This window comes from Aphanomyces invadans, assembly GCF_000520115.1.
Source record: "Aphanomyces invadans strain NJM9701 unplaced genomic scaffold supercont1.75, whole genome shotgun sequence".
NCBI lineage: Eukaryota > Oomycota > Saprolegniomycetes > Saprolegniales > Verrucalvaceae > Aphanomyces > Aphanomyces invadans.
In genome coordinates this window covers 160,803-187,257 of record NW_008580220.1, presented here as the reverse complement: position 1 = coordinate 187,257, position 26,455 = coordinate 160,803, and the positions used below count along the sequence as shown (strand labels likewise).

Here is a 26,455-nt window from a genome sequence, read left to right as displayed (position 1 = left end):
GAGAAATTGATACATTACCTTACACCTCTCCGCCTCATTGCATTGCATTCTGCAGATCGGGATTGTACGCTTCGTTGAACAATGCTCATCTCTTAACAGTCTTTCGCGCTCATTATGTCCTGATGCTGCCAGCACTCTGCTCTGCGTCCTTCCTGGCCGCCATCGAATATATGGTTCCTTGGAATTGCATTGAATCTACAACGTGTCTTCTGAGTATAGACTCAGAAGACACCTTGTGATTTCGTTTTGGGCAGTCAAGGCTGTCTTTGTGTCTTGCGTTCAAAGTACTGAACCTTGTAGTTTCCATCGACTGACAATCACAGTTTCCGTCACTGGAGAATACAGTATCCTTCGATAAATCAGCACATTCGATCGTACAAAGCAAAGCGGCTGGTGGCGCGAGCAAGCGATGGGTCGAGTTATTGCTACGGACAATGCTGGAGACTGAGTTGATGAAGGTGTATATATTTTGATTACAATATGGTCATGGCATTCTGAACACTCGAGCGAAATCCCAATATTTTTGCCAATTGGTGATAATTTTGGCCACGACGATAGCCGTGATATGATACATGTTTTTATTACAGTACTTGAGAAGCAGCCTTGGGTTTTCACGACGGCATTTGAGTGTACATGATCGCCGCAAGTACTTGGACAGGTTCGATCCAAGAGTCGTGTCGCCTTGTGTAGCCGTCAGCGAATCAAATCGCATGGATGTCACGCGTCTACAAGAATCCAGCATTACGAAAAAGAATTGACACTATTGCATTATTGTATATTACATACATACATCAAGTTCAAGAGCGGCCAACGAGGATGTGGCTCCTTCAAGAATCGTTAAGACACGACGGATGTGAAGTTTCTAGGAGCTCATAACACGATCATAATCTCATTCTACATTTTACCTCTTCTCGCTCATTCCTCACCAACCCCGCTTCCTCCCTCGCCTAGTTGTTGCTACATTTTGTAGCAACTTCTTGGTTGAAAACAAATCTCTGACTGCCCCTTGTCCCATGGTGTACCTGGTGTCTCTACTTCCAATTGTCTTCCTGAGCGGTTGTGTGATCGAGAAGCCTAGGATCACGCAATTCCTCCATCGGTTGAACTGGATATAAGTTGTTCCCGAATCGTCGTAAGGAGTAGATATTAAAGCTGGGGTTCCAAATCCATACACAGTTATAGATTAATCGGTTGATGACGCGTAAGAAAACGGGTGTCCCTGAGGTTCCTTGCAGAACAAATATCGCCAACCATTTCCCAGTCGAATACCATGTGTAAACTACGCCAAGACCTCTACCAAAAACAACCAATGAGCGAATTTCCCGTCTTTGCCTGCTCATTCCCGAAGCAAACGACTCAGACGCCCAAAGAAGCCTGCAGTGCATCACAGAACTGGCTATTCAGAAGGATTCTATAGAATACAGGGAACGACGGAAAAAATGTCCCCAGAGGTACTTCACCATATTCTCGTTATTTTAATACTGTCGCACTATTCAACCGCAAGTCGAGATTGTAGTATTTTTAGCCAATGGGTGACAAGTACTTCTACGACCAAGTACATGACATCATGCATGATTTATCTTGGATATACTACTCCGTTCCACAAAAACTGTCAGGTAGTTATTCACTTGATTAAAGTATACACAGGGCAATTGAAATGACTTGATTTTTGTATGCCACTTCAAAACAACATAACCCGCTCCAGTAATTTTATTGTATTTTTTTAAATATCTCATTCAAGAGAATTGACCATGGCTCGGTGAACCTCCTCACCAAGTCTGCTATTCAAATGAGCCAAAGCCCTCTCGTAGGACGAGGCGTCAAACTCGACATTATACAACACGCAGCCGACAGAGAGCGCAAGGTCTGCCGTTGCATATGTGGTACGTTTGGGATGGCAGCTTCAATTTCGTCGCTTGTTCGGAGCGCATGGCGTCCGGAATTCCCTAGAAAAGTACATCCTAGTATATCAAAAATTGTGTAAACCAATATATATAAGTTTTGAGAGAATTATCTTTGGTTTTTGTAGCAACATCGGCGGCACGGTAGCTGTCGCGGAGCGAGAGACGCGCTTGCGTCCATAGACGTGTTATCGTTCGCGGATGGCAGCGAAACTGTTGTGCAAGCTTGGTGAGAGCACCACGTGGCAGCAAACCATCAATGGCGACGCTAAGAAATTTTTCGTAGGCCATGCAGCGATGGGCGAAGCTCAGGTGCTTGCGCACGTCTGGGAGGTCCCGGACGGTGACAGGAGCATCACCGGTTCGCCGCGGTGAACGAGGAGGCATGTAGTGGCGATAGGTGTGTGCAGGACGTGTTGGCTATCCGATGAATTGTGGAATGAAGTGCTGGCGGGTCATTTTGTATTAGCTGTCCATGACCCGAAGTTTTGCCGCGAAATATCTCGAACAACCAAAATGGCTGGAATGTGCTGTAAACTACCCAATCAAAGCAGAGATCTTGCGCTCTCCATAACGCCAATCAGACACTCAATCGGAGTATTATTAGAAAAATGCCGCCAATCAAAAGTACAACATGACAAATTTTGTGGAACAGAGTAGTACTATCATATCAATGCATGGACCTGCTCACTTTACCGTCTTTGAAACAATATGTCCCAATAATAATTCAATAGAATCTATCATGTCATGCATACCTCCTACTATGGAACATTCAATACTACAACAACATCACAAAAACTAAGAATTATAGCTCACGCCGTAGAGCTCCCGCTCGAATCCCGTGTGATACAGGGTTCATTCCATGACGTGGATGTACAGTGTACGTTATGCCGTATAGTCAATGTGCATTGAATCCTCGCATGTCCGTTGTGGTGTCCTAATAGGTCTTACCTAACGCGAGGTCACAATAAACAGTAGTTCACTGACGTTCAACATATTTTGTCTTCCAAAACTACTCATGTCTGTAGAAAAACATACGCCAGGAACGCGAGGGCGTCAGAATTATTTTGACTGGTTCCTCGAAATTACTGGTTGGTTCAATAATCCCGCTAAACCGCAACGTCGAGCCATGGCCTGCACCAGATACACCAACGCCCAGCGCAAGAGGTACATCGACGGATTCGATCCAAGCACGATGCCATCCAGAGGATACGCCAAGGCTCAAAACATCGACTGGAAAACCTGGCGCAACTGGTTGAGTCGAAAGGACTCCATCATGAACAAACCATGCAACGCAAAGAAATACACGCTGGGCGGCCAAGGCCGCCATGACGACCTTCCATGTAAATCGGAACTGCTACTGTTTATGGATACGGTCCGCGAAGAGGAGCAGTGAACACCGGAAAAAGCCGACACCCCCAAAAAAGCCGACCACCTCCGTAACATGATCTGATTTAATAAATTCTACCACCTGGATATTTCAATATCACTTCATAATTGTCATTCTTTTAGACCAATTCTAGTGCAGATACAAGAAAAACTGTGATTGACTGACTGAAATGCTACTAGTTATAGCCAATCAAGTTGGACTAACTCATACAATATATATATATATATATATTGATTTTATTATTCCTCCATGCATTTTCAGGATGAAACCATGTCGGCTTTTTCTGGGGTTCACTGTACCTGACACATGGTCATCTGATCACATTAATGAAGAACCACCACTTGGATTGGCTTGAATATACTTGACTACGAAGAAATCCGAACGTCGAGTTTACCACAGCCTGCTTCGACTATGCCAACGATTCTCAGTCCGCTACCGGTTTTCGCAGCAAGTACCGTGCTTCACAAAAGTCCCTCAAGCGGTTCTTGCCGAGACCAAGGCGAAATTTGCTGCTGCATTTTAGGATAACTTTCGCGACACTGCGCCACGTGACATTATCAACGTGGATGAAACATCTGTTTACTACGACATGCCCCCGACAAAGACTCTTGCTAAAGTTAGGGGATCATCCAAGGTTGACAAGAGCCAAAGAGCACTCCGACAGGATTACAGCCGTCCTCTCCGTGCGTTCCAATGGTGAAAAGTTAGCAATTCTTTTCATCCTCAAGGGCAAGCCAGGTGGGCCGATCGATACTTGGAAGTGCCGACATTTTCAACCTGGTCATGCTTACGTCGTGCAAGAGAATGCGTGGATGGATACAAAAGGCTGGAAACTGTACAGTATCTGACTGAGCTGCTCAAGTTCGAAATTGATGGGATTTATGTGATTTTTGCTGACAATCTTGATTGTCATGTGTCTGCGGCGTCCTATGACATGGTGTCGTCTGAAGTGTTTAGTGTTTTGGAACCATTGCCCAAGGATTCGACAAGTGTTCTCCAACCTTTGGATGTTGGTGTCATGGAGCCGTTGAAGAGCGAGCTTCGTTTGCAAGTGGATTCACGAAAAGCCGGTTGTTTCTGCAGCTGAAAAACGCATGGCTATAGTTAAGCGCACTATTGAAGCCTGGGAGAACATGCCATGTGAAACCATCACTCGCTCATTTGAAAATTCGTTGCCACGGACTCTTGTGGAGAAGCTTGTCCCTTGAAAATATATTTCATTTTCGAAATATTTTTGGTTTTCAGATATATTGTAGTATTTGTTGCTAGTCGTCGTGGTCGTAGCTGAGCATTAAATGACCTATTTTCTTCCAATCATCGTGGATATGGCACTTCAATTCAAAAACGGTTTGAATGAAAATACTCTCAATTCTCGTCGAGGGTAATTTTATTCCCCATACAAATTTCAAGATATTTATCTAGAACCACTGGGGACATTTTTCTGTCGCTCACTGTACAGGTAACGATGGAAAAATTCACCCAGTGGTACTCGTTCATGCTTTTGGAAAAAAAATATGGACATGAAATTCTGAACACTAGAGCAAAATCCCAATATTTTAGCCAATGGGTGGCACTTTTTAACACGACGAAGGACATGATATGATACACGTTCTAATTGCAGTACATGAGATATAACCTTGGATTTTCTAATCGCGACGATACTTGAGTGCAAATCTCTTTCAAGGGACCTTGTCTAATTTCCTATACATATTCATCCAGCCCAATTCATCGATACAGATTGAATTCAAACAATCTTTTGTAAGGGATCCATTTTGTCCATGCCGAAAATGGAGTCGGGTGTCACCGCTGTGCCGCGGGTTCGATTCCGAATCCCCAGTCTATGCCAGTTGGTAAAGCTCGATCTCCTCAAAGAACGTAAGGCTTTCCTACACAAGAAGCAATCACCCCTCGTGGGACTATGGTATGATGGTTAGCCAGCAGCGAAAACGTTGTGGGGAGAGAATTTTTAAAATAAGTACGCAATATACCGTAGTTGATTTGTAAGGGCCGAACTCATGAGACATGGCTCCTGGTTGAAGTTGAGAAAAACCCCCACAATTCATTGGAATAGCACAGGAACAGATTATCGGATTTTAGGGTTTATAGATATTTGAGCATAATTGCTGGGTATATCTATTAAAACATCAAACTTCAAACAATGCGGTTTAACAGTGAACTACTTTCAAGAATGTTTATACGTTTTCAAAGTCTAGGAAATAGATGGTGGAATAGTTTAAGCAAAGACAGAACAAAATTCATCATAGAATTGTCATTCACTTTCCGATTTGACCCGTGGGCATCATCCGGATAAAATCCGGATATTGGTTGCTGTCTGTCGTCGTGATTGTGAATTGGCATTACTGTACGGAAGTCGGCCGCTATGGGGTTGCGTTTTCATAAGGCCAGGGTTCCCGGTAGCCTTCGGGACCGCTCTCTGGCCCCGCCCTTAGGTATTGCTGGGTCGGACACCGGCGGTGCGCCTCGGCCTTGGTATTACGATGAGTCCCTGAACTCATGGCACTCGCACGATGGGCAGCAGCAAGCCAATTCAAGGTACGAGAATATATCTTATACACACAATATCCTCACAATTCGACTAGGTCGTTCTCAACATCAGCTTCAGGTGCAAGCACAGTGAGCTCCATGGCACCGGTTTGTTCCAGGGCATCCATAACAGCAGCACTTTCAGCTTCGAGCATATTGTCGGACGTCGCAAGGCGTCCTGTCGCCTTGCGATGTCCGCTTCGCGCCATGGCACGAAATCCCGCGCAATGAGTGTCAATATTGTCTCCTAAACATGATAATTATTATTTGTGAGGTTCTATTGTCTGCTGGTGGTTCTTCCATAATTGCATGAATCAAAATATTATTTGATGGAGTTTGAGAGAGTTCAGCCCTTACAATTCAGCTACGGTATATGAAAATGTATACACTTTGGAATCACAAAATAATATCCCGCATAAAAAGATTGAATGAATCCATAGCACTATTCATGATTGGCTCGTTCAAATTTGCCGCTAGTGCTAACGTCTTCGCACACGAGCATGGGGCAGTACACGAGGTACTCAATCACGGATCGGCGCAAGTACTCGGACATGTTCGACCCAAGCGTCGTGTCGTCTCGATCATACGCCAGGGCCAATGGAATTGATTGGAGTACATGGAGGTGATGGCAGAAGAACAGGGAGAAGATCATGACCACTCGCCGCAATGCTAAGCGTGCATCGGTGGGTGGCCAAGGTAGACCAGAAAGCATCCCATTTGCTTCGTCGATGCATGACTTCATGAATGGTGTCCGAGACAACGAGCACTACCTCACCCATACTCATCTCATAACGTTCATGAAATTGCATCACAAGAATTGGCTCGAGGAGTACATGACTAACGAGAAGAACGACGACACGGTGTACAACAGCTTGCTTCGACTCTGCCAACGGTTTACCAACCGCTATCGCTTCTCGCAACGAGTGCCATGTGCGGCCAAGCTTCCACAAGCTGTGCTAACTGAGACGAAAGCTACATTTACAAAGGAGTTTTGTGAAAGTTAAAAGATACCACGCCTTCAGACATCATCAACGTCGACGAAACATCTGTCTAATATGACATGCCACCTGCGAAGACTTTGGCCAAGGTCGGCGGGTCATCCAAAGTGGATACCGAGCAAAAACACTCCAACCGCGTAAAGTCTGTGTTGTCAATACGATCCAATGGGGACAAGCTGCCAATAATGTTCATTGTCATGGGAGCTCCTGGTGGACCAATCGAGTGCGAAGTGGTACCTACTTATCCAGCTGGTCATATGTACGTTGTACAGGAAAAGGCATTGATGGACACGCGTGTATGGGAGATGTACTTGACTGATCTGCTCAAGTACAAGATCCAAGGCCCCTCTGTTATTTTGGCCGACAACTTGGATTGTCATGTCTCCCAAGCCTCGCACGACAAGGTGTCATCTGAACCGTTCAGTGCACTTGAGCCCCTGCCCAAGAGCTCCACCAGTGTCTGCCAACCTTTGGATGTGGGTGTGAAGGGGCCTCTGAAGTGCAAGTTGCGCTCGAAGTGGCTCCAAGAAGCACCTGTCACGACAGCGGCAGAAAAGCGCCTAACCATGATCAAGCGCACGATTGCAGCGTGGGAAGAGATGCCAATTTCACTGATCCGCCGTTCATTTGAGAAGGCAATCCCTGGTGCCCCCAATACCCCTTCACTGGCGCAATATTTCGTTTCATACGTAGTAATTGCGTTTCACAGTAATTACTCTTCACAGTAATTGAATTTTGTCGTGTAATGCACAGTTTCATTTCGTCGTTGTCGAAGATGGTTTTTTTGTCCAATCAAACAACAGTAGCAAATTTGGCGACCAATTTAATCACGATCAAAAACCATGACCAATTAATACATTACCAATACAAATATCAAGATAAGAAGGTAGTACCACTGGGTGAATTTTTCCGTCGTTACCTGTACCGATCGTTAAATGCCCTCATGCCTGCGAAATACAAAGAAAAAGACCCAAGAACGTAAAAGAATATAGAAGTGAGCGAGAAGACAGTAAACAAAGAGTAGAAATTCAGTAGAAGAGTAAAAGAAGAAAACAAAGTAGCGAAGAAGGAAACACAAGAGCGAGAAAGAAAAACAGGAAGATGGAACAATTTCTTCAAACATTGCTACAACAAGTTGAACGCAACGCATCATTGAAATGGTTGCCCAGACACAAAGTATGCAAGTACAAGCTTTGCAGGCAGCAAATGGACGCGCAGCTCGACACAAGAAGTCAAAGTAGAATGCCTTACAATGCCCAGTAACACGGAAGAATGGATGAGAGCATCAGTCTCGATATTCATCTAGTCAACACCTCTTTCAAGGCAAAGAATCTGAATCCACAACAGGACGCTGCAACACAAGAGCGTTGCATCACTCTAATCGTAGCCAACTTTCGAAGATTAGCAGCCGCATGGTAGCGTAGGTGAAGCAACGCTAGCTTCAGAACACTTTGGAGCAAATCAACTCTGTTATGGTTGGCCGCCAATATAGATAGGCTCAACAAAATCCATTCATGATTGCAATGAAGTGGACGCGTGACGCTTGACGTTCCGTGGCTCCTTCTACTGTTGTGAACAGTTGGTGACCAACAGTAGATGTTGATGGACTTGTCGGCTTTCAGCATTCGAATGTATATCTGGGTTGGGAGATGTACTTGAAACCCCTTGACTTTATGAACTGCGAAAACCTCAAATTCTGTCGTCTGACCAAATCGGGAGGGGGGAGATCGTACGATAATCAGGAAAATCTGAATTCCGACGAAAAATCCGTCGGAGAGTGCAAAAAAAGAGCCAATTCCATTACAGTATTGTTTCAGCCAATTGCCTACGGCGTTGCAAACTGTAAAAAACACTCCTGGAAAATGTTGGACGATGGCAACGTGGAGGACGACATCGACCTTCGGTTGGTCATGGAGGCCGTGAACAAAGTGCTGCATCGCCGTCAGTACTTTCGAGAGAAGCAGAGATCCCATCGACGAAGAAAACGGGACGATATCCGTCGTCTGCGTAGTCAAGTTGACGAGCTGGAGGCTCTTGCTGAAAACTTGCGTGCGGCCGCCCAGGCGAAACGCAAGTGTTCGACAGATCGGATGTGCAGTCTTGACGACGACGGCGGGTTGTCATGGCGCACTATTGCTGCCACATTTCGCCAAGAAACTCGTTCAACTCTGGCTGAATACACCGAACTGGTCGAGGTGTTGCGCCGCCATCGCGGTCTTCTCACTCGGATGCAAATGTGGGTGGAGCAGAATGACGTGGTTCCAGTACGTAATTTTGGCTTCGTATACTTGTATCGTCACGGTGGTGCAGGTCGTGCCTCGGTCAATCATCCGATGGCAGCAAGTGACGCTGAGCAACGACCCAGTTACGAGAAAACTGACCAAGGAATGGGCGACCCAGCAAATGTACCACAACACCGGCGCTGCATTTCAAGCGTTTCCTATGTCGACTGGTTGCGACGACTTTACTACGTTTGACTTGAGCATCAACGACAAGTGGGTCAACGCTGTCGAGTTTTCGCAGTACATTTGGGACGCGCCGATGGAACTGGTCGTGCACATGCTTCGCCACCACATGCAAGAGTTATCCAAGATCGATCCGTCGTCGGTACGTCCGCAAGCAGCCGTGGCACGCAGAGTCAGGTGGCCGTAGGTGTCATTCGAATGGACTGAAAACACTGTCGTGTTGCAAACGACGCTGCCAGACGGCGATGCCGCGACGGCCGTCGTCGCACACTTTCATGAAGCCGAGCGATGTGTCGTGGTGATGCGGCACCTTCAGAGCGACGACGCTTTCCGTGACGAAGATGGCACGCCGCTTCGAGACTCGCGGTCGCTGGTATGGTACGTCGTTGACGAGATGGTTTGCCAGACGCGCCAAACACGGTGTTTGCTTTGGTAGGTTTGACTTGCGACGACTTGGGACTGGACAAACAGTTGCGCGAGTTGCCAACTTGACGTCGATCCACTTAAAGCCGTCGGGCCAAGGCAGCATCGACGCGTTTGCGGCAAGCATGGGTCTCGACTTGACTAACGTCGCCGATGGCGAAGTACCCCACGTCCTTCGACAGTACGGCCTTAAGAAAGCCCGCGAGTCCGACATTGAGATGCGGTCGCACATCCTCGTCGTGTTGGAGCGGGTTCGCGCCAAACTCACGGTAGGGTGTGGACGGCAGCATTGACCTGGTCATGACGATCCCTGTCTACAATGGAAGCGGAACTCTCAGCCCGTCCAACATGCTTGGATATGCGTGGCAGTGTGGATGCCCATCTGTGTGGCGGCTCTTGACGGTGTCTCTGGTGTTGCTTGGAACCGTCGCTTTTGTCTACGGTCAGAGTGTGATGTCCACTTTCAGGCGGCTTTGTCGACATGTTCGCCATGGGCACACCAGCAGCTGCACATTCAACCGCGACGGACGGAGGAATCCGCGCTCGACCGTGCTTTGTCTGGACTTGAGACTTTTGGAATCACGACCTGTTCGACGGAATGTCGCCACCGCCTGCAGTTCAAGAATGGCCAGGGGGCGGCAGCAGCAGAATAGGCGGCTCAACGGGTCGAATTCGTACCAGAGAAGCATCGGAGTCATCGCCGGAGCGCGCACGAGCAGCACATGCATCTCGAGATCCATTAGCAGAGTACGTAGAGCTCTTGCATCGACTGCGGCGACGTAATCATGCAACCCCTCGTCCATCCTATGAAGTCGCTGAAACGGGACTGCGATGGGGGCTGGTACATGCAGTTTGTCGAAAAGACGTGGGCGCGGCCCGAGCCGACACTGAATCGCTTGCCAAGGCGTTGTGCAGCCAGCCGGCTCAAGGGCATCAGATATGGAACGCCCATAACATGTGCAGCTTGGACATCTCACGGGCAACGCGTCGCCCTCGCACAGTCTGGCCAAGTAGTGGGCGACACAGAATTCGACCGACAACACGACCGCCGCCTTTGTCCCGCTTCTTTTTCCCTCCGAAGTGGACGACGAGTGCATACATTGTCAGCACGACGATCGATGTCTCGGCAGCGAAGCCGGCAACGCGCTCGCAGTGCTTTGTGCCGCTGGAGATGGCTCCATGCATGCTGCAGCATCACATGGACGACTTGTCCAGCTTTGACCCGACAATTGGTACCAAGTGCCTTGTCCCCCGTTGGAGACGACGTCATCTGGGTGGTAGGAATCCACCGACGTGGGCTGCGCGCGCAAACCTTGAACTAACACGTCGACGTGCTCCGTTCTGTCGAGTTCAACTAGAGTGCGGTGGTCGTGAGGCAGGTCCGGCGATCCTGACGGAACACCGGCGACGGACCGCCAAGCATGATGTGGCAAGAGGTCCCCTTGCCGCACCGACCCGAAGGGTTGAGTCGGTTTGCCCTGCGCCTCTTGCCGAATGGCCGCACTCTGGATGACAAAATGCGAGCTCGTTGAAAGTGAACGAGTCTTGGCAAGTCTGCTGCGACAATCGATGGCTCCACTCGGTGTGGATATCATGTTCGGAAACAAGTGCGTCGCAAGCGCAGTCTCGATCGAAGCCACGAGATCGCCATGAACGAACGCACGAAGCATGTTCGCGTATGACTGCGTGCACCGGACACTGGTGCCACTGCCGAGTGAACGAGCTGCAACGATGTCGGCGGCACGATCTTGCACCCGGCCATCGCACCCCGCCGTCGATTCTCGTCGCACTCGTAGCAGCAAAGGTACACCGATCCAACCATGTCGCCCATGGTCGGGACGAACTGCGCTCGATATCCCCCTCCCTCGCGACTGCACGAATTGCGTCGATGGCGGTGTGCCCGTCTCGCGTGACTGGAAATGCTGCGGTCGAGTTGGACAAAACAAACGCACGTCCCGTCATAAAACGTGAGGCAAGCGCCATGACATAATCCAAGACAAGGGACATGTACACGATCTACGTAGCAGTAGTGGGTGGTGCTGCGAAAGGGAGACGTCGTGGCGGCTCTCTTGCGTGGGAACAAAGCCACGTACGTATGCGCCCCTCGTCTATGCTTCCGGTGTAGTTGATACGATGCAGGAACATGCAGCCTCCTTGCGCCAGTGTCCATGCATGTCCTCCACACCATCGAAGAAAACGACCATTCTTATAAGCGCCTGGGCTTGGTAAATACTACGCTACACTGATGGGTTGGGCGATCTCCACGTCCGCCACGTCGATGGGCTTGGGGGGTGGCGCCAATAAATAGCCAAACCGGAGACGCAGGGGCTCCGACTCTTTAAACACGGGCTTTTCAGCCTTTTGCAGCAGGAGAAGGGCATCGGACTGGGTGCCCGGGGCGCCGCCCTTCTTCTTGCCCTTCTTCGGGTTGACCGCGTTGTCGTCGTCAGCGGGTTTGTCAGACGGTTTGTTGTCCTTGGCAAACGCAAGCAGGCGGTCGCGGAACGAGTTGAACTTCTTCTTGCGCAGGAGCTTCTTTTCAAAAATGTCGTCCAGGTTCTTGTACCCGCCAAAGTCACGCTGGTCAATGATCTTGTTTGCGACCGCGTCGGCCAGGTCGAGCTCGGCAATGAGCTTTTCTTTCGGCGCCGAGTTGAGAAACTTGAGCGCAAACACCATCACTTTGGGCTCGACTTCGTACGTGAGTTCCGGGACGGCTTTCATCTTTGCTTCTTCGTGGGGGAGGCTGGTTGGGGCGGTCAATGCGAATTGAACAATGGCCTGGGCCGCGCTCGGCCCCGTTGGGGCCACATGTGCACTTTGCCCGTGGAAACTTCAACTTGAAACGGTGGAGACAGGGGCGACCCCGGTTGAAAAATCCATCCAATCAGCGGACGCATTTTCTAATGCCAACCAATCAATGCACGCCATTCGTAAACAAAGAGCAACTTCAACGAGCAACGAATTTGCTTCGCGACGTGGCAGGCCGAATGATCTAGAACGTGCGCCATGTCGAAGGAGACCACTCGAGAGAGCGACGCCGGCGGCGCGCGGCGTCGCGGAGCGGCGGCAGTGCGTGGATGGTCCGGACGAAGCATGTAGACGAGGCCACTGTCGGATTTATGTCGGTGCCAGGTCTACCCATCAAGGCGGCGGAATGACGTTGCAAATCGTGGTCAGTGGGACGGCCTGACCAACACACAACGGCATGTAACTTATCTCAAATGTCCAAAGATGCGCCATTGCCGCGCCCACGTGAGGCCGTTGCAAGGATGTGCGGTGCTTCCATTGCTATGTGCAATGGTGTGTTTCCATGCGTCGTTGCTCTGATGGATCCATCTCGACTCGCAATTGCCCGTCGTCAAGATCCCCCGCCTGGCATGTGGACCCGATATGTACGACAGGACATGTTAACACACTTGTCTGGTGCCTCACGTCCACGATGGTTGTGGTGCATGTACTGCTACTGTACCGACAGGAGAGCCCAGATCCGGGAAAACACAGTTGCTGGCGTCAGAGGAGCGTCGCAGGTGCGGCGGCGGCGGCGGCGCACGCGGGATGCGCACACGGACATGCATCGTTTCGTCCATCTTGGAACGACTCGATGTTTGTATGGCGTTTCAAAGTGCGGATATTCCGAGAAACGAGCCGATCGCTTTTTTGACTTGGTTTCAGTATCGGGACGACTTTGGCGACATTAAAATCCGTCCCATTCATTGGTCAACGCTCGGAAAATACACGCGCCCCTTCCGCAATATTCGGGTTCGCACAAAGAACTTGCCAACTTCAACTGCATGTTCTCGGCCCCGAAAAGTCACAGGCTTGTGGTCCCTCGCCACGTGCGCGCATCCTGCCCACACCCCATTTTCAATTTCCCCTTGAATCCCCCAACCGCCCCCCAGCTGCAAAGCGCCCCTCGTCTGTCCACAACCATGGTCAAAGCTGCCCCGGAACTCCATTACGAAGTCGATGTGAAAGTGATGACGTTTGCGCTCAAGTTTCTCAACACGGCGCCCAAGGAAAAGCTCATGGTCGAGCTTGACATGCCTGAATCGACCGCCGACAAAGTGATTGACCAACGCGACTTTGGCGGGTACAAAAACTTGGACGACATTTTTGAAAAGAAGCTCATGCGCAAGAAGAAGTTTAACGTGTTTCGAGACCGCCTGCTCGCGTATGCCAAGGACAACCGACCGACTGAAAAGGCCACCGACGACGACAGTGCCCCCACGTCGAAGAAAGGCAAGAAGAAGGGCGGCGCCACTACCCCCCAAGCTGATGCGCTGCTGCAGCTGCAAAAAGCGGAAAAACCCGTGTTTAAGGAAACCGAACCACTGCGCTTGCGCTTTGGATATTTATTGCCGACTCCCGTCGTGGAAGCTCCTGTCGAACATGAAGCTGAAGTGGTCGAAGTCGCCCAACCCGTGACCGTCGCTTAATCGCAGCGCGTTCCATGAGTAGTTTTGTCGATCGTTCTGCGTGTAACCCCAACAATTGTACATTTGCCCCTACGTCATGCGATTTCCACCGGTGCAAAACGAGTCGCGCCATCTCTAAAGAGTGTTCAACCTCGTGCTTGCCGAGCTAAAGACCCACCTGTCCGCCAGAATCAATTCGACCTCCAAGACGTTCTCCACCATGGCTTGAAACAGCGTCCGTGCTCGCGAATTTGAAATGTTGCTGACAAAGTCTACAAACATCGAGAAGGAGCTCGCCATCGTTCGTGCCGTGGTGGCTCCACCACACGACGGGATCCGCCACTTGCCGCTCGGACGCGCTGGACGTTCACACGGCGGTGCAAACTTCTGATAAAGTTATGTATTCGATAACGTATCCATGGCAATACTTTACTGAACGCATTCGACAAAGTCCGGTTTTTTTCAAGTGCGTTTTCTTCAGCCAATCCGAACGGAGGTCCAACGACCAGTCGTTTCCTTCCTTTGATTTGATTGGCTAATAAGTGGTCGGCCCGCCACCGATGCCATTTTGAATCTTTGCACCGACTCGGCACGGCGTCGCGTCTGCCGGCGGCGGCATGGATTAATCAGCCACTGGTTCGGTCTGTAACCTCCTGGCCTTCATGACCATGCAACAGCGGAAGAGGCTCTTAATTAGCTTGTGAGAGGATACGGAATGTTCGCATGCCGGTCTTGCGTCGCCTGTTCCTTTCAGTTCTTGGAAGGAAGTCCCAGGTGGCCACCGCTTTTACTCGCCAGTCTGGGCCCCGACATCATCTTGTGCGGCTGAATGCGTGATACGTTTTCATGGACTTGCTTCTACGTGACGAGACAAAAATAACCATCTTTCGACTGAACGGTCTCCAACCGATGTCGAGAATTTGCCAAGTTGTCCGATAGAATGCTCTCCACACCTGCATGTCCCTTCACAAGAGACAAGTTCTTCTCACACACTCTCTCGTCTTCTTTGTGCATGTCCTCCGTCGGCATAGTGCTTGATGTGGAAGTCCGCTGGTATGCATGACCGCCACCACACCGCAGCATCTCGATGAACTCCTTTGCCATACGCAGGCACACAGCCCCTCGCCACGCATTGCACGATGTCAGCGCTGGAACGAATCTCGCAGCACTCTTGACGTTTGCCGGTCGGTGGGAAGCGTTGCCTGCGCGAATGCTGGACCTAGCGTTCATATACATGTTGTGCCTCTCCCGAGTCGTTCGATTCACAACGACACGAAGCGAGAGGATCACCACCGCTAGTCGTCGGCGCCGACCAGTGTGACCAACGACAGGGACTTGTTGACGGAAGCTTGTGTGTCGCTGCACGATCGGGTGCATCGCGCGGTTGACACCCGGGTCAACATCCATGCCGCGCTGGGCAATTTCCACGGTGTCTGCCGGCGCGCTAACGATACGTTTGAAAGGTGGTGTACGTACGTATTGTTTCGGGCACCGACCAGACGGTACTCGTCGTGCCGACTGACGAGTTAGACGACTTTGTCACACCATCGCAAGCGCGCGTTGTCTGCAGCCGCCTGCATGACAAAACATTCCTCGCATCCTGGGCATTTTGTCGCCTTCCCCAAGTTTCCACGCACAGCGCATGGCATTGGTTCTTTTGGTGGCCGAGGCCACTGATATGTGCACTTGCTCGTCGTCGCCCCGCTGGTGCCCAGTCGCCGCGATACGAAGTCCCCCGTCGTCGCGGGCAACTGAAACCATTGCACGCGACCAATCACAGAGCGCAAGTGCGTGGACCAGCAGCGCGCAGTCGAAGGAGGTACCACTGGGAGCCCCAGCACCCACCGCTGCTGCCTATCCAACTCCATAGGGAGCGTTAGTCGCGACGACCTCGCCGCCGCCTCGGAGCTGCAATGTTGCGGCGGTAGAAAATCTCTCGATCCGAAGCTCCTCATGATATCAGTTTTCACAGGTAAATGACGAGACGAGGAATCTCGCGGGAAATCTCGCGGCCAGTTGTCGTGGCGCTCCAGGCGATTGCTATATCGCGTAACACTGTGCGATCACACTGCTAGTAGCTCACACTAACGAAGGTGCACAGCGCTGCAGCCAGTCGGGCGCTCTTGTATTCAGACAACGCTTTGCAACACGTTTTTAAAGCGTAGTTCCATTCTGATGTACGCCAGGTAGGACGATGAATCATAACGGGAATGCTCGCAGGGATGGAAAGAGCTTGGTCAGAACTGCTGCGCGCAATCGCCGACGAATGCCCCCCCAGCGCCCCAGTGACATGGGCGAGGTGTGTCTCCAAACGATCGATCCCACACTCGGCCGACATTGAAAATTAAGTTTGAGAGGTTTTACTCCGACCGTCATGAATTGCGTGGAATCGTTCCTCAGGCGACGAGAAAGATGACCATTGCACAAACGTCCTCGCCCCTCCGCAGCTCAGATGCCGCAATTTACCGTGAGAAGCCCGACGCACATGTGATCTACGTGCTTATACCCGCGCTAGACTACTTGCATCAACCAGGAAGTAGACCTTCGCATTCATGCAGACAACCTCCGGTTCTCGCCCACGACGTTTCCCACCACATTTCTCGCGACTGCAGAAAAGTTGGCAGCGCAGCCCGCCCTCCACTACAAACGACATGGTGAATGGTTCGGAACTCGCCATGTTGGAGATTCGTTGGGAGTGTGCACTCATGTTGACTCGACAGGCATCACCACACGTGGCATGACTACAAGACGGCGAGCTTCCGCTTTGCCAAGGCGTTGCTCAGCCAAGGGCTGAATCGATTCGAGACGGTGGGGATTTGTGGATTCAACTCGTCCGAGTGGTTTTTTTCGTTCGTCGGGACTGTCTTGGCCGGCGGCGTCCCCGTCGGCATCTACACGAGCAACAGCGCCGCCGCCAGCTACCATGTATGTCGTCACGCTGAAACGCGGTTTATTGTCGTCGACAGCCTCGAACAGCTCGATAAATTTGCATCGATCGTGCCGCAACTACCCATGCTGCGAGCTATCGTGCTCTGTACGTTGGATGTCGTCCGCCATGGAAAATGACCATTCATTCTCCCCCATGACTCACAGGGAACGCCGACGTGCCAGCCACTTTTGAATGCCACGTGCCCGTGTATTCGTTTGAAGCGTTCGTGAAGCTCGGCGACGACGGCGTCGAGGATGTCATTGTACATGCACGGATCGATGCACAGCGTCCTGGCCATTGCATGTCGCTCATCTACACATCTGGCACGACTGGCAATCCCAAGGGGGTCATGATCTCGCACGACGCGTTCATGTTTGCACAGGCCTCGCTCATGGACCCGTTCACGCGCGACGACTTCTGCAAAGACGACCGCATGGTGAGCTTCCTGCCGCTGTCGCACATCGCGGGCCAACAGTGCGACATTGGGTGTCAAGCGGTGCACGGGTCCCACGTGTACTTTGCCCAGCCGGACGCACTCAGAGGATCCCTTGGCGCGACGCTGAAGGACGTTCGACCGACGTTTCTCCTGGCGGTGCCGCGACTGTTTGAAAAAATCATGGAGAAGATGCAAGAAGTCGGCCGGTCCACGACTGGTTTAAAGAAGCTGGTCGTGACGTGGGCGAAGAGCGTCGGCACAGCGACAGTCCAAGCGTCCGTGTATGGCGGGTCTGGCCAAGTCCCGTGGGGTTTTTGGCTTGCCAACTGGCTCGTCTTTACTCGTGTGCGCGAGGCTTTGGGTCTGGACTGCTGCAAATTTTTTTATGCCGGCGCGGCGCCGCTCTCGCGCGAATGCTTTGACTACTTTGCCGCGCTCAACATCCCGATCTACGGCGTCATGGGGATGAGCGAGACGTCCGGCATTGGATTTTGCAACTTTCCGACCAAGTTTCAACCGCTGTCGATTGGGACCAAGACGACAGGGACCGAATTCAAGGTCGACGCAGCCACCGGTGAGCTTCTCGTGCGCGGCCGCCATGTCACGATGGGGTATCTCAAGAATGAGGACGAAACGAACCGAGCGATCGATGCCGATGGATGGCTGCATACGGGAGATTGCGTCCAGGTGGACACGGACGGATTCGTCACCATCACGGGGCGCCTCAAGGAGCTCATCATTACTGCCGGTGGCGAAAACGTGCCGCCTGCGGTGCTCGAGGACGTCCTGAAGCAGGAACTGCCGATCCTGTCCAATGCGATGGCCGTGGGAGACAAGCGAAAGTTCATCGCAGCTCTCTTGACGCTTCGAGCCCGCGTCGACGCCAACGGCTTGCCGACCAACGAGCTCGATCCATTCGTCGTGCGGGAGTTTGAGGCGATCGGGTCGACAGCCAAGACCGTCGACCAAGCCAAGTCATGCGCCAAGGTCGCGGCCCACATCGACGCCGGGCGCATGCGCGCTAACGCCCGCGCCATGTCTCGCGCCCAGTACATCCAGAAAGTTGCGATTCTGGACAAGGACTTTAGCATTCCCGGTGGCGAATTCACTCCCACACTCAAGCTCAAGCGGCCCGTCGTGCTCGAGAAATACGCCGACGTCGTCGACGCGATGTATCACTAAGTTAATCGAGCAGGTGCTCGTTTGTGACCATATTTCACTCAACGGCGTTCGGCGAGATCACCGTGCATGACAGCCCCATTGCACCAGCGCAAACTGCCCCCAATGGCCATTTCTTGGCGGCGGCCATACCCGTCTGCTTCAAGTCATGGAGGCAGCGTGGCACCGATTTGACGGTGTGCCCCTCTCGCCACGATGATTGCAACAGTAATTAGTCCATCACACGTTTAGTCTGTTTTTTTGGTCGACAACGCATCCAGTTCGGCTTGGAGCCGCCGCGCCTTGTCCTTCTCCGAGTCGATCCATGCCGTGTAGACCGCGTTCATGTTTTTGATTTCTTTTTCCAGCACACGTCGTCGAATCTTCTCTTCAAGAACCCACTTGCGCCATTTGACTGTCGAAATCGTTGTCGTTCCGGCAGCTTCGTTCGTCTCGACGTGGCCCATCTCCGCTTCGTCCACAACCGACTCGTCGAAAAACGCTTTCTGGGACGTGCTTTCGTTCGTGCGGAGCGACCGCTGGTGAAACTCGGCCTCCATTTTCGCCTTCTTCCGAACCGCTGCGCGCTCTCGTCGCATGCCCTGGTGCCATCGTCCATCAAGTCATGTCAAACAAAAAAGGCAAACCTCAGCCACATGCTGCGGCACGTCCGGCACGACCGCGGCGATGCCGACCATCATCGACACAATCACGTGCTCCACGATTACGACTGCCACCAATGTGTAGAACGGCGTGATGTTGGGATACAAGGTTTGAAGCACACCCGAGTTGAACCCGACGATCGTGCAGTTGGTCGCGACGGCGATGTAGCTCAGGATCGTAAATGCATGCAGCCACGTCCCGATGCCGTGTTTATGGTCGCGGTGGCAGCGCCGGTGCGTCATCAGAATCTTGAAGCCGTCGCTCTTGATCTCAATCAAGTTGTTGAGCAGACTGCAGAGACTCGCCAACGGATACGCTGACGCAAACAACGTGATTTGCCTACCCAAATCAACCGCGCAGCACTGAGCGACCTCTGGCCCAAAGAATTGCCTGAACACGTACCCGAATTGTATAAACAGCTCCAAGTAGTCGAAGAATGTGCCTTCATACACTGGCAGCAATGCTTCAACGTCCACCTGCTCGTGCGCCACAATGAGTAAGATCTTACTGCAAGGCTCAAAAGAAGCTACAAGGTAGTAAAAGACTTGATGGCCGCCGTACCTTGTCCACAATCGCGACCGTCGTGACGGACGGCTCCCGCGTGAGCTTGGCGTGTTGGTCCGCGAGCCCGGCTTTGGCTTTCACGGCCGACTTCGCCATGACGAATGGAATCAGCGTTTCCTACAAGCACTCGTGAAGTTCAAAGCAACCGGTCGGCGCCCTTGTCGTACCACGACGTTTTCAATAAGCAGACGCGTAATGAGCAGCGACCCGAGCGTGCTTTGGAGGAGCTCAAAGTTTCCGACAAAGAACGTGATGTAAAAGAGCAGCCCAAAGTTGTTGACGAACTGAAACAGAGCGAGCTTCACGATGAGTGCATTCGTGTGATCGTCGTCCGTCCGGTGGTTCTCGTAGTCGTTTAGGCGGTGGGCGAGCTGGACGTACTTGGCATCGATAAAGAAAACGGCGGCCGAGTACAGCACCGACGGCACCATCGCCACGTGGGCCCAGAGTCCCGTGAAGCCGTTGGCCGGATTGGCCACATACGCGCGGACACCAGCCTACGTGATGGCATGAGCTCCGTAAGTGGCAAAGTCGTGCAAGAGTACCTCAAATCGAAAGTACAACAGCATGAGTACGACAATGAGCCCAATTGTGCCCCCCAGCGCCGGACCCGTCACCGCATACCGCTTGAACCGTTCGAGGTCAGTGAAGTTTTTGTAGTGGACGTCGTCGATATCGTCGTAAACTTCGGGGCCGTCAAACCCGACGCGCTCCACGACCGCTCCGCTTTCGTCGGCGTCCAGCGCTGCGCCCCAATTCCAGGCGAGTTCGCTCTCGCGACGTTTCCACGCTTCGAGGAACGCCGCCGCCCATGTCGCCACAAACAGCGCGTAGAATGCCGTCGCAAAGTTGTGTAGACCGTACTGAAGTTGATACAGGTAGACTGCTGCGCCGACGAGACCAGGGTACACTAGCCACTGGGTGTAGTGCTCCAAAAAGGCAAAGTAGAACCCGACTTCGAGCCCGCAGTAGTCGCGGATGCGGTGGATTGGCGCCGGACCAAACGGGTTCAAAGCCTTTACCCACGTTTCCATCAACACCTTGCGCTCCTCGGCGTTATGCAGCGCAAACGACGACTGAATGACATGCTTCTCCTGGAGCTTCTGGAACAAAAGGTCGCCGTTCGTGAGCACATTGGATGACTCAGTCGGAAGAAGCAACACGCGCACTTGACGAAGCTGGTACAAAATGAGATCGATCTTTTCGCCGGACGAAAATGGAATCGGCCCGCCTTCGGCAACGACGGCGTCGTCTAGCGGCAGCTTGTCGTCCAAAAAGTCCTTATGATTACTCTCGTCCACATGCACCCACTTCCCCTTGGTCGTGCGTTTGCGCAGTCCGCAATCTTCGGCGAGCTTTTGGTACAAAGCAGGAGACAAGGCCCCCACGAGAAGGTAAACCGGTGCCTTGCCATTCTTAGCGTCGTGGGCTTCCTGGAGCAAGGACGAATTCGATTTGACGCGCAACGTCAAGTCCGTTTGCTCCTTGATCTCGCGCAGAAAGATCTGTAGTTCCGGGCAGTCTGATCGCATCTTGAGGACAAGCTCCATGTCCTTTTCCTCGTCGGATGCGTCGCTCACTCGCTACATCAGCCCCACGATACAGATACCGATCCCATGTTCGGAGAAGGACGTACCAATGGCACAGAGAGCACAAACTTCATTAAGCTCCATCCCGTCGCTGCAAACCCGAGCACGTACACCACGCCCTTCACGATTCCGTCGACGCCGTCCATCTTGGCTGTGTCGAAAAGTGACGACGCAACTTGAAGAGGGATATCCGGATAACGGTGTATCCGGATATCAGGTCGACCAGCGTCTTTTCTTTCGCCTTCCGCATCGTGGCACGATGCCAGCGCTACGCCGTTGCCCGATTTGCAATAACCGAGGGGCCATGGTATTGAACGCTAAGTCACACCAACGTGTTCGCTGGAGCATGTCCACGCACCGTGGCAGTCATGCTGTGGGATGTCGTTGTATTCGTGAAGCTTGAACGATCGCACAACTTTTGGAACGATCGTGTCGCGCTGGTGACGGCTACACTTGAGTATTGTGTCGCTTCATGAGGGCAATTCGATGCACGTCCAGTAATGACGAAGCGAGCAATGGATTCATTCCACGCAAACACGGCATGCACTACCTCTCCTGTGGGGATACATGCACAGGTTGAATGCCCATGCGATTTGGAAACTGTCGACCCCAATCGGTCAGCCACGAAATCGGCAGGTACATTCGATGGACGTTGCTCCGTCTGCGAAAATGTAGGCGGCGACCAACGGTGTATGCGACGTTATTCAGCGGGAGATCGTTGATAGGGATTCCAATGGTCAACGTCACGCTGTATCGTTCATCTGCAATGCTCGGGCGTCCATGCATCGTGCTGACTTCGGCCATGCTGAGCGTCGCGCGGATTCCTAGCTCGAAGCAAGCGTGACAGACACGTATAGCACGCACGGGCCACCGTTAGCCCCGCACATGTGTACATGACGAACCCATGTAGAACGTGGCGCCACCCTACTCTTGTTCTTGCAACGAACTGACCGAGAGAATGAGTATCTCGCTTTGTCGTTGCCGCAGTTCTAAGACTTCCTGAATCGAAGCGAGCACAGCACCATCGCCAACCGCATAGGACCACACTGAGCTCTGCTTGTCTGCTTTCCCCACGCTCTTGAATGGAGCAAGGGCCAAGGCGTGGTGTGCCGCCGCTGCCGATGGTTCACGTCGATGTCGTTCTGTATACAAATTCCAAGACATTCCACCTTGCCGAGCTTGAACTGGCACTGCCCCGATTTGATTGGTCCACCGACGGAGCATTCGATTTCTTGGAGTTTTTTGGGCGCTCCACCACAAGAACCGTTCAGACAACGCACGGGCGCACGATGCCGTCCGACTTCTCCCCTGACCGCTTCGCAGACAAGCTCGCCATGTGCACCGACACCGCGGCAAGTATTCAGGGGCTGAGCGGATGGATCTTGTTCCACCGGCGGGCCATAGCGGAAATGGTGGACGTGTGGTACTCGAGCTTTGTGAACCAAAAGGCTGCCCACCAGATCGTGCATTTTTACGTTGCCAACGACGTGATGCAAACAGGCATGCGCAAGTACGGTCGCGACATCCCCGACGCCTTTTCCGAGAAGTTGTTGCTTGCGATCGCGGTCACGATGTCGGAAGGGACACAGAAAACCCAAGATATCGTCCGCAAGCTCGTCCAGGTGTGGCGGGAACGGCATGTACTGAGTGACCACGTGATCGACACGATGAGCGACATGTGTAGCACTGTGGTGAAGGCACGGAAAGAAGCACTGAAGGACACGATGACACTGGCGAAGCAGCACGCAGCGACGTCAAAAGCGGACGACGAGTCGCTTGTACTGCAAGACATTCCAGACGCCGTCGACTCGGAACTGACGCGGAAAACTGTTCAAATGATCGAGGAGCTTGAAGGGGCTGTCGTGTCGACTGACCTTCTCAGTGACCGGATGTTCCAGTTGAGTTCGAACCTCCACAACTTCTTGCGGGCCACAAATGTGTCCGATGAAGATGACTCTCCAACGACAAACTGGGACCAGCTTGAGCTTCCCGTGTTCGAAATCGATCTAGAATCGAGCGCGACGCAAGTGGCTGCATTCCGTCAGCACTTGGAGGCGCAGCTGGACAAACGGACGGCTCTGACGGCGCACTTCAAGAGCTTGACCAACCACGTTGTCCTGGAGGAAACGGCTTTGAAAGAAATCGCGGTCCGCGCGGACGACGAAACCAGCGAAATGCAGGCTCTGTTTGAACTGTGCGTGGAAGCCGCGGAAGCCAAAGAACGAAAACGACGCGAGCATGAAGCGGCGGCGGCTCTGCAACGCCGCCACAGCCACACAGACGTGCCATCGACGTCGGTGCCCCATGACCACTACTTGGAACATCGACGCAGCGACAGCGCCCTCCACTCCCCCTTTCACCATCAGAACCACCGACCCCAGCATCAAGGAACTTACCAAGACGACCAGTACGCAAGGAAGCCGTCGTCGTACTTGGATCGCGACGCCAACAACGGCGGCGGCATGGACTGGCGAGCATCATCCCATCGAAGCGGCCGGTCCCGCTCGCGTTCGCGCAGTCGATCGAGGCACCGAAACACGTCGCGGCACCAAGACGAACGGCGCCGCAGTGCCGAGCGTACTTCCCACCGTAGCGACAGCCGGGACCGCCAGCGACCGTCGCGGTTCCACGACCATCCCCGACCAGACCTTGATTACGACCAAGGGTACCCCCCTCAGCGAGGTGGATGGATTGACGGCGGCGACAGCGCCAAGCGGCCTCGCCAATTCTACTAACCGCCAAGTCGATCCAAACAGCTCATGGAGTTTGGCCTCGGTCAGAATGTTGGGAAAATGCTGCATGCAAATATCTTAAGGATGGTCAAATGTGAATCGTGTCGGCGTTCGGGACGTTGAAGCCACCGTCGGGCTGTGAGTTGGACGAGAGGCGCAGGCTGGCAAGGATGTCCTGGTCATCTAGCTCTTCCTTGGATTCGTCTGCATCGTTGTCTGCATCCGACAGCGGCGGGCGCACCCACGACCCTCGGGACGAAGATTGAGCGGACGAGACAGGACTCAAGCGGCTTGTGTCATAGCGCAGGTCCCAATCCCGTTCGTACGACAACGACAGCGCGGTGGGGGCACTCTTGGACTTGCGCATGGGCGGCGGCGCCACGAATGTCTCCATCACGTCGAGTGGCAAGTTTTGCGATGGCGGGGGTGGCAGTTGGACGCCATCCACCACCACGACACGGTGGCTGCTCTGAGTGCTGAGGTAGTCGTCGTCCGAGGCATTTGGGATGCGGATACCGATCGGAATGTCCGTCGCGGGGCGTCCCGTGGAAGTGGCAGACGGCGGCGGTGTGCTATGCCGCGGCGGGCCAAACAAGTAATTGTCGTCTTCTTCGTCGCTGCTGCCGTCTTGCTGAAACAAACTCATGAGCGCCCGCGACATGGTCATTTTGCTTTTGGCCATGTCGTCGTCCACTGGGTCGGTCTTTTGGAACAACGTGAGTACGCTGGACGAGAGAGACCGCGTCAGCCGCGCCACGTGGAAGCTCGTGACCGAGCCCACCGACGGGGCAGCAAAGCACACGCCACACGCTCCGCATCGAAAACACGCTGATGACGGCACGTTGCACACCTTCATGCAACCTGGACACTTGACCTTGACGTGAAGCCCCAATTCGCGTGCGACTTGATTTGTCGTGTCGCTCCATTCGTGCTTGAGCGACTCAAACTTGGAGAGCAGTACGTGATTGCACGAAATGCAAGTTCCTGCGGTCCCGGAGTTGCGCACGCCGCACCGAGAGCAATAGATCGTGAGGGGGGCGGCGCTGGCGACGGCCGACACGTACGGAGCGTCACAGTAGTAACATTCCTGCATCCCGCTTGCGTTGTGGTGCTCACTACGTCGAGAATGTCATGCGAATGACAAATCGAATCACGAGCGTCTACCACGATCCGCAGCTCCACGACCCGTCGTTGTGAATAGCATGGGCCCTTGGACCGATGAATTGCCTAGCAGGGAAGTTAGGCAACGCGACGAGTGAGAGATCCATGCAACATACTCGCACATGGCACAGAGCGCGGACCCGGGCTTGTTGATGAAGGTGCTAGAACAGGTCACATGTCACGACAATGGTGTAGGTGGGGTCTTCGTGGTAGTACCATGTTGGACAAGTACTCCCTTGGCTCGCACTCTCGTCCATCTGGAGCTTCGCCATCGCGTAGGAGCTACACGCCTGCCGTGATGCACGAAACACGACCAGTTTGCTTGACCTCCGTTCGTACCTGTCAAGGTCCGCGGCAGGAAGGAGCGGCATTGCTTGATGGACAATGGTGAGATGCGTGATGTCGCCTTCCTCAAGAACATTTGTTTTTTGGTCTTTTTGCACAATTTCGCCAAAAAAGAAACGTTTTGGCCGTGGAAGCATCGTCTCGTCGGTCGAAGAAAAAACGTTTTTTCGTGCCGAAGACATCCAGCAGGTGCCCGAAGGGCTGCGCGACCAGAATGGACATCATGTTTACTACAAATATCAAGATAAAACGCGCCGACTACCTCTGAACTGTATGGAACGACGGCCTTGACGCAACGAGACCTGACTATGCGGATTCGACAGTACTCCAAGTGCTATTGTTCAGGCAACTCCTTGGTCCATCCGCATCGCCGAGTTGGACGCGCCGACTAGATCTGGGGCGGCTGGCAGTCTTGGAGGTTTGTGTTGTTCCAATGCTTCATGCTTCCGTTGTGTTAGTCGTTGTGTCGTACACTGCCCTTCATTCTCGGGTTGCAGAAAGGGGCAGCGGAGAAATTCATCGCAATGTCCTCTCATCAAAGTGTCGGACACACACCATACAAATGTCCATAATAACTTTCGTTCATTTAACAAACGTTTGAATCTTCAATGCTGTCGGCTGCTTCGAAGTACAAATAGATCGGACAACAATCCCACATGGCAGTCGTCAAACCCGACGCAAGCGGTCATTTGATGACCAGTTCGATACGACGCAATTGGCCTTCGACCTCACTGGCACG

At 52.6% G+C, this 26,455-nt stretch overlaps 7 protein-coding genes across 11 annotated transcripts; 4 read left to right on the top strand and 3 right to left on the bottom strand.

Moving 5' to 3' along the window:
- The first annotated feature begins 8,668 nt into the window (after window positions 1-8,668).
- Window positions 8,669-10,899, top strand: H310_14590. 2 transcript variants are annotated; one of them, XM_008882475.1, is made up of 5 exons: window positions 8,685-9,097; window positions 9,144-9,440; window positions 9,486-9,676; window positions 9,735-9,990; window positions 10,048-10,899. In XM_008882475.1, exons 1-5 carry the CDS (start codon window positions 8,696-8,698, stop codon window positions 10,372-10,374), a joined length of 1,473 nt encoding a protein of 490 aa, XP_008880697.1. In that variant the 5' UTR covers window positions 8,685-8,695; the 3' UTR covers window positions 10,375-10,899. The 2 variants fall into 2 exon arrangements, with proteins under 2 accessions (XP_008880698.1, XP_008880697.1); XM_008882476.1 differs by having other exon boundaries at window positions 8,669-9,097; window positions 9,735-10,899.
- Window positions 10,900-11,908: 1,009 nt separating this feature from the next.
- H310_14589 (hypothetical protein) lies at window positions 11,909-12,535 on the bottom strand. Its single transcript, XM_008882474.1, has one exon. The coding sequence runs from the start codon at window positions 12,443-12,445 to the stop codon at window positions 11,954-11,956; it is 492 nt and encodes a 163-aa protein (XP_008880696.1). The 5' UTR covers window positions 12,446-12,535; the 3' UTR covers window positions 11,909-11,953.
- A 956-nt stretch (window positions 12,536-13,491) lies between these two features.
- H310_14588 (hypothetical protein) lies at window positions 13,492-14,232 on the top strand. Its single transcript, XM_008882473.1, has one exon. It carries the CDS (start codon window positions 13,516-13,518, stop codon window positions 14,158-14,160), a length of 645 nt encoding a protein of 214 aa, XP_008880695.1. The 5' UTR covers window positions 13,492-13,515; the 3' UTR covers window positions 14,161-14,232.
- Window positions 14,233-16,540: 2,308 nt separating this feature from the next.
- Window positions 16,541-18,742, top strand: H310_14587 (hypothetical protein). Of its 3 annotated transcripts, XM_008882470.1 has the most exons (4): window positions 16,541-16,606; window positions 16,655-16,800; window positions 16,860-17,173; window positions 17,233-18,742. In XM_008882470.1, the coding sequence occupies exons 1-4, from the start codon at window positions 16,592-16,594 to the stop codon at window positions 18,684-18,686; spliced, it is 1,929 nt and encodes a 642-aa protein (XP_008880692.1). In that variant the 5' UTR covers window positions 16,541-16,591; the 3' UTR covers window positions 18,687-18,742. The 3 variants fall into 3 exon arrangements, with proteins under 3 accessions (XP_008880692.1, XP_008880693.1, XP_008880694.1); XM_008882471.1 differs by having other exon boundaries at window positions 16,655-17,173; XM_008882472.1 differs by lacking the exon at window positions 16,541-16,606 and having other exon boundaries at window positions 16,614-16,800.
- A 140-nt stretch (window positions 18,743-18,882) lies between these two features.
- On the bottom strand, window positions 18,883-21,629 carry H310_14586 (hypothetical protein). Its single transcript, XM_008882469.1, has 7 exons — window positions 21,526-21,629; window positions 20,435-21,472; window positions 20,057-20,386; window positions 19,887-20,006; window positions 19,728-19,801; window positions 19,310-19,664; window positions 18,883-19,264 (listed from the first exon to the last, which is right to left on the bottom strand). The coding sequence occupies exons 1-7, from the start codon at window positions 21,622-21,624 to the stop codon at window positions 18,911-18,913; spliced, it is 2,370 nt and encodes a 789-aa protein (XP_008880691.1). The 5' UTR covers window positions 21,625-21,629; the 3' UTR covers window positions 18,883-18,910.
- Window positions 21,630-22,712: 1,083 nt separating this feature from the next.
- H310_14585 lies at window positions 22,713-25,366 on the top strand. 2 transcript variants are annotated; one of them, XM_008882468.1, is made up of 2 exons: window positions 22,713-23,100; window positions 23,163-25,366. In XM_008882468.1, the coding sequence occupies exon 2, from the start codon at window positions 23,203-23,205 to the stop codon at window positions 24,211-24,213; it is 1,011 nt and encodes a 336-aa protein (XP_008880690.1). In that variant the 5' UTR covers window positions 22,713-23,100; window positions 23,163-23,202; the 3' UTR covers window positions 24,214-25,366. The 2 variants fall into 2 exon arrangements, with proteins under 2 accessions (XP_008880690.1, XP_008880689.1); XM_008882467.1 differs by having other exon boundaries at window positions 22,713-23,114.
- On the bottom strand, window positions 22,713-25,853 carry H310_14584 (hypothetical protein; the record flags this gene model as incomplete). The annotated part of the gene is made up of 5 exons (XM_008882466.1): window positions 22,713-25,325; window positions 25,375-25,437; window positions 25,488-25,532; window positions 25,588-25,653; window positions 25,711-25,853. The coding sequence occupies 5 exons, from the start codon at window positions 25,851-25,853 to the stop codon at window positions 24,299-24,301; spliced, it is 1,344 nt and encodes a 447-aa protein (XP_008880688.1). The 3' UTR covers window positions 22,713-24,298.
- Window positions 25,854-26,455: the final 602 nt, after the last annotated feature.

What these genes read in the sequence shown, in the direction of transcription:
- H310_14589 (XM_008882474.1), bottom strand. Translation starts at nt 12,445, where the DNA reads ATGAAAGCCGTCCCGGAACTCACGTACGAAGTCGAGCCCAAAGTGATG.
- H310_14587 (XM_008882470.1), top strand. An exon ending in TACAAACGACATGGTGAATG is followed by an intron (nt 16,801 to 16,859) that starts GTTCGGAACTCG and finishes TTGACTCGACAG; the next exon opens with GCATCACCACACGTGGCATG. An exon ending in GCTGCGAGCTATCGTGCTCT is followed by an intron (nt 17,174 to 17,232) that starts GTACGTTGGATG and finishes CATGACTCACAG; the next exon opens with GGAACGCCGACGTGCCAGCC.
- H310_14588 (XM_008882473.1), top strand. Translation starts at nt 13,516, where the DNA reads ATGTTCTCGGCCCCGAAAAGTCACAGGCTTGTGGTCCCTCGCCACGTG.
- H310_14590 (XM_008882475.1), top strand. Translation starts at nt 8,696, where the DNA reads ATGTTGGACGATGGCAACGTGGAGGACGACATCGACCTTCGGTTGGTC. An exon ending in AGCAGAATGACGTGGTTCCA is followed by an intron (nt 9,098 to 9,143) that starts GTACGTAATTTT and finishes ACGGTGGTGCAG; the next exon opens with GTCGTGCCTCGGTCAATCAT. An exon ending in CCAAGATCGATCCGTCGTCG is followed by an intron (nt 9,441 to 9,485) that starts GTACGTCCGCAA and finishes AGGTGGCCGTAG; the next exon opens with GTGTCATTCGAATGGACTGA.
- H310_14586 (XM_008882469.1), bottom strand. Translation starts at nt 21,624, where the DNA reads ATGGACGGCGTCGACGGAATCGTGAAGGGCGTGGTGTACGTGCTCGGG. An exon ending in TGTTGTACTTTCGATTTGAG is followed by an intron (nt 20,387 to 20,434) that starts GTACTCTTGCAC and finishes GCCATCACGTAG; the next exon opens with GCTGGTGTCCGCGCGTATGT. An exon ending in TGCCGCAGCATGTGGCTGAG is followed by an intron (nt 19,265 to 19,309) that starts GTTTGCCTTTTT and finishes CGATGGCACCAG; the next exon opens with GGCATGCGACGAGAGCGCGC.
- H310_14585 (XM_008882467.1), top strand. Translation starts at nt 22,768, where the DNA reads ATGCCGTCCGACTTCTCCCCTGACCGCTTCGCAGACAAGCTCGCCATG. An exon ending in GTCCAGGTGTGGCGGGAACG is followed by an intron (nt 23,115 to 23,162) that starts GCATGTACTGAG and finishes CGACATGTGTAG; the next exon opens with CACTGTGGTGAAGGCACGGA.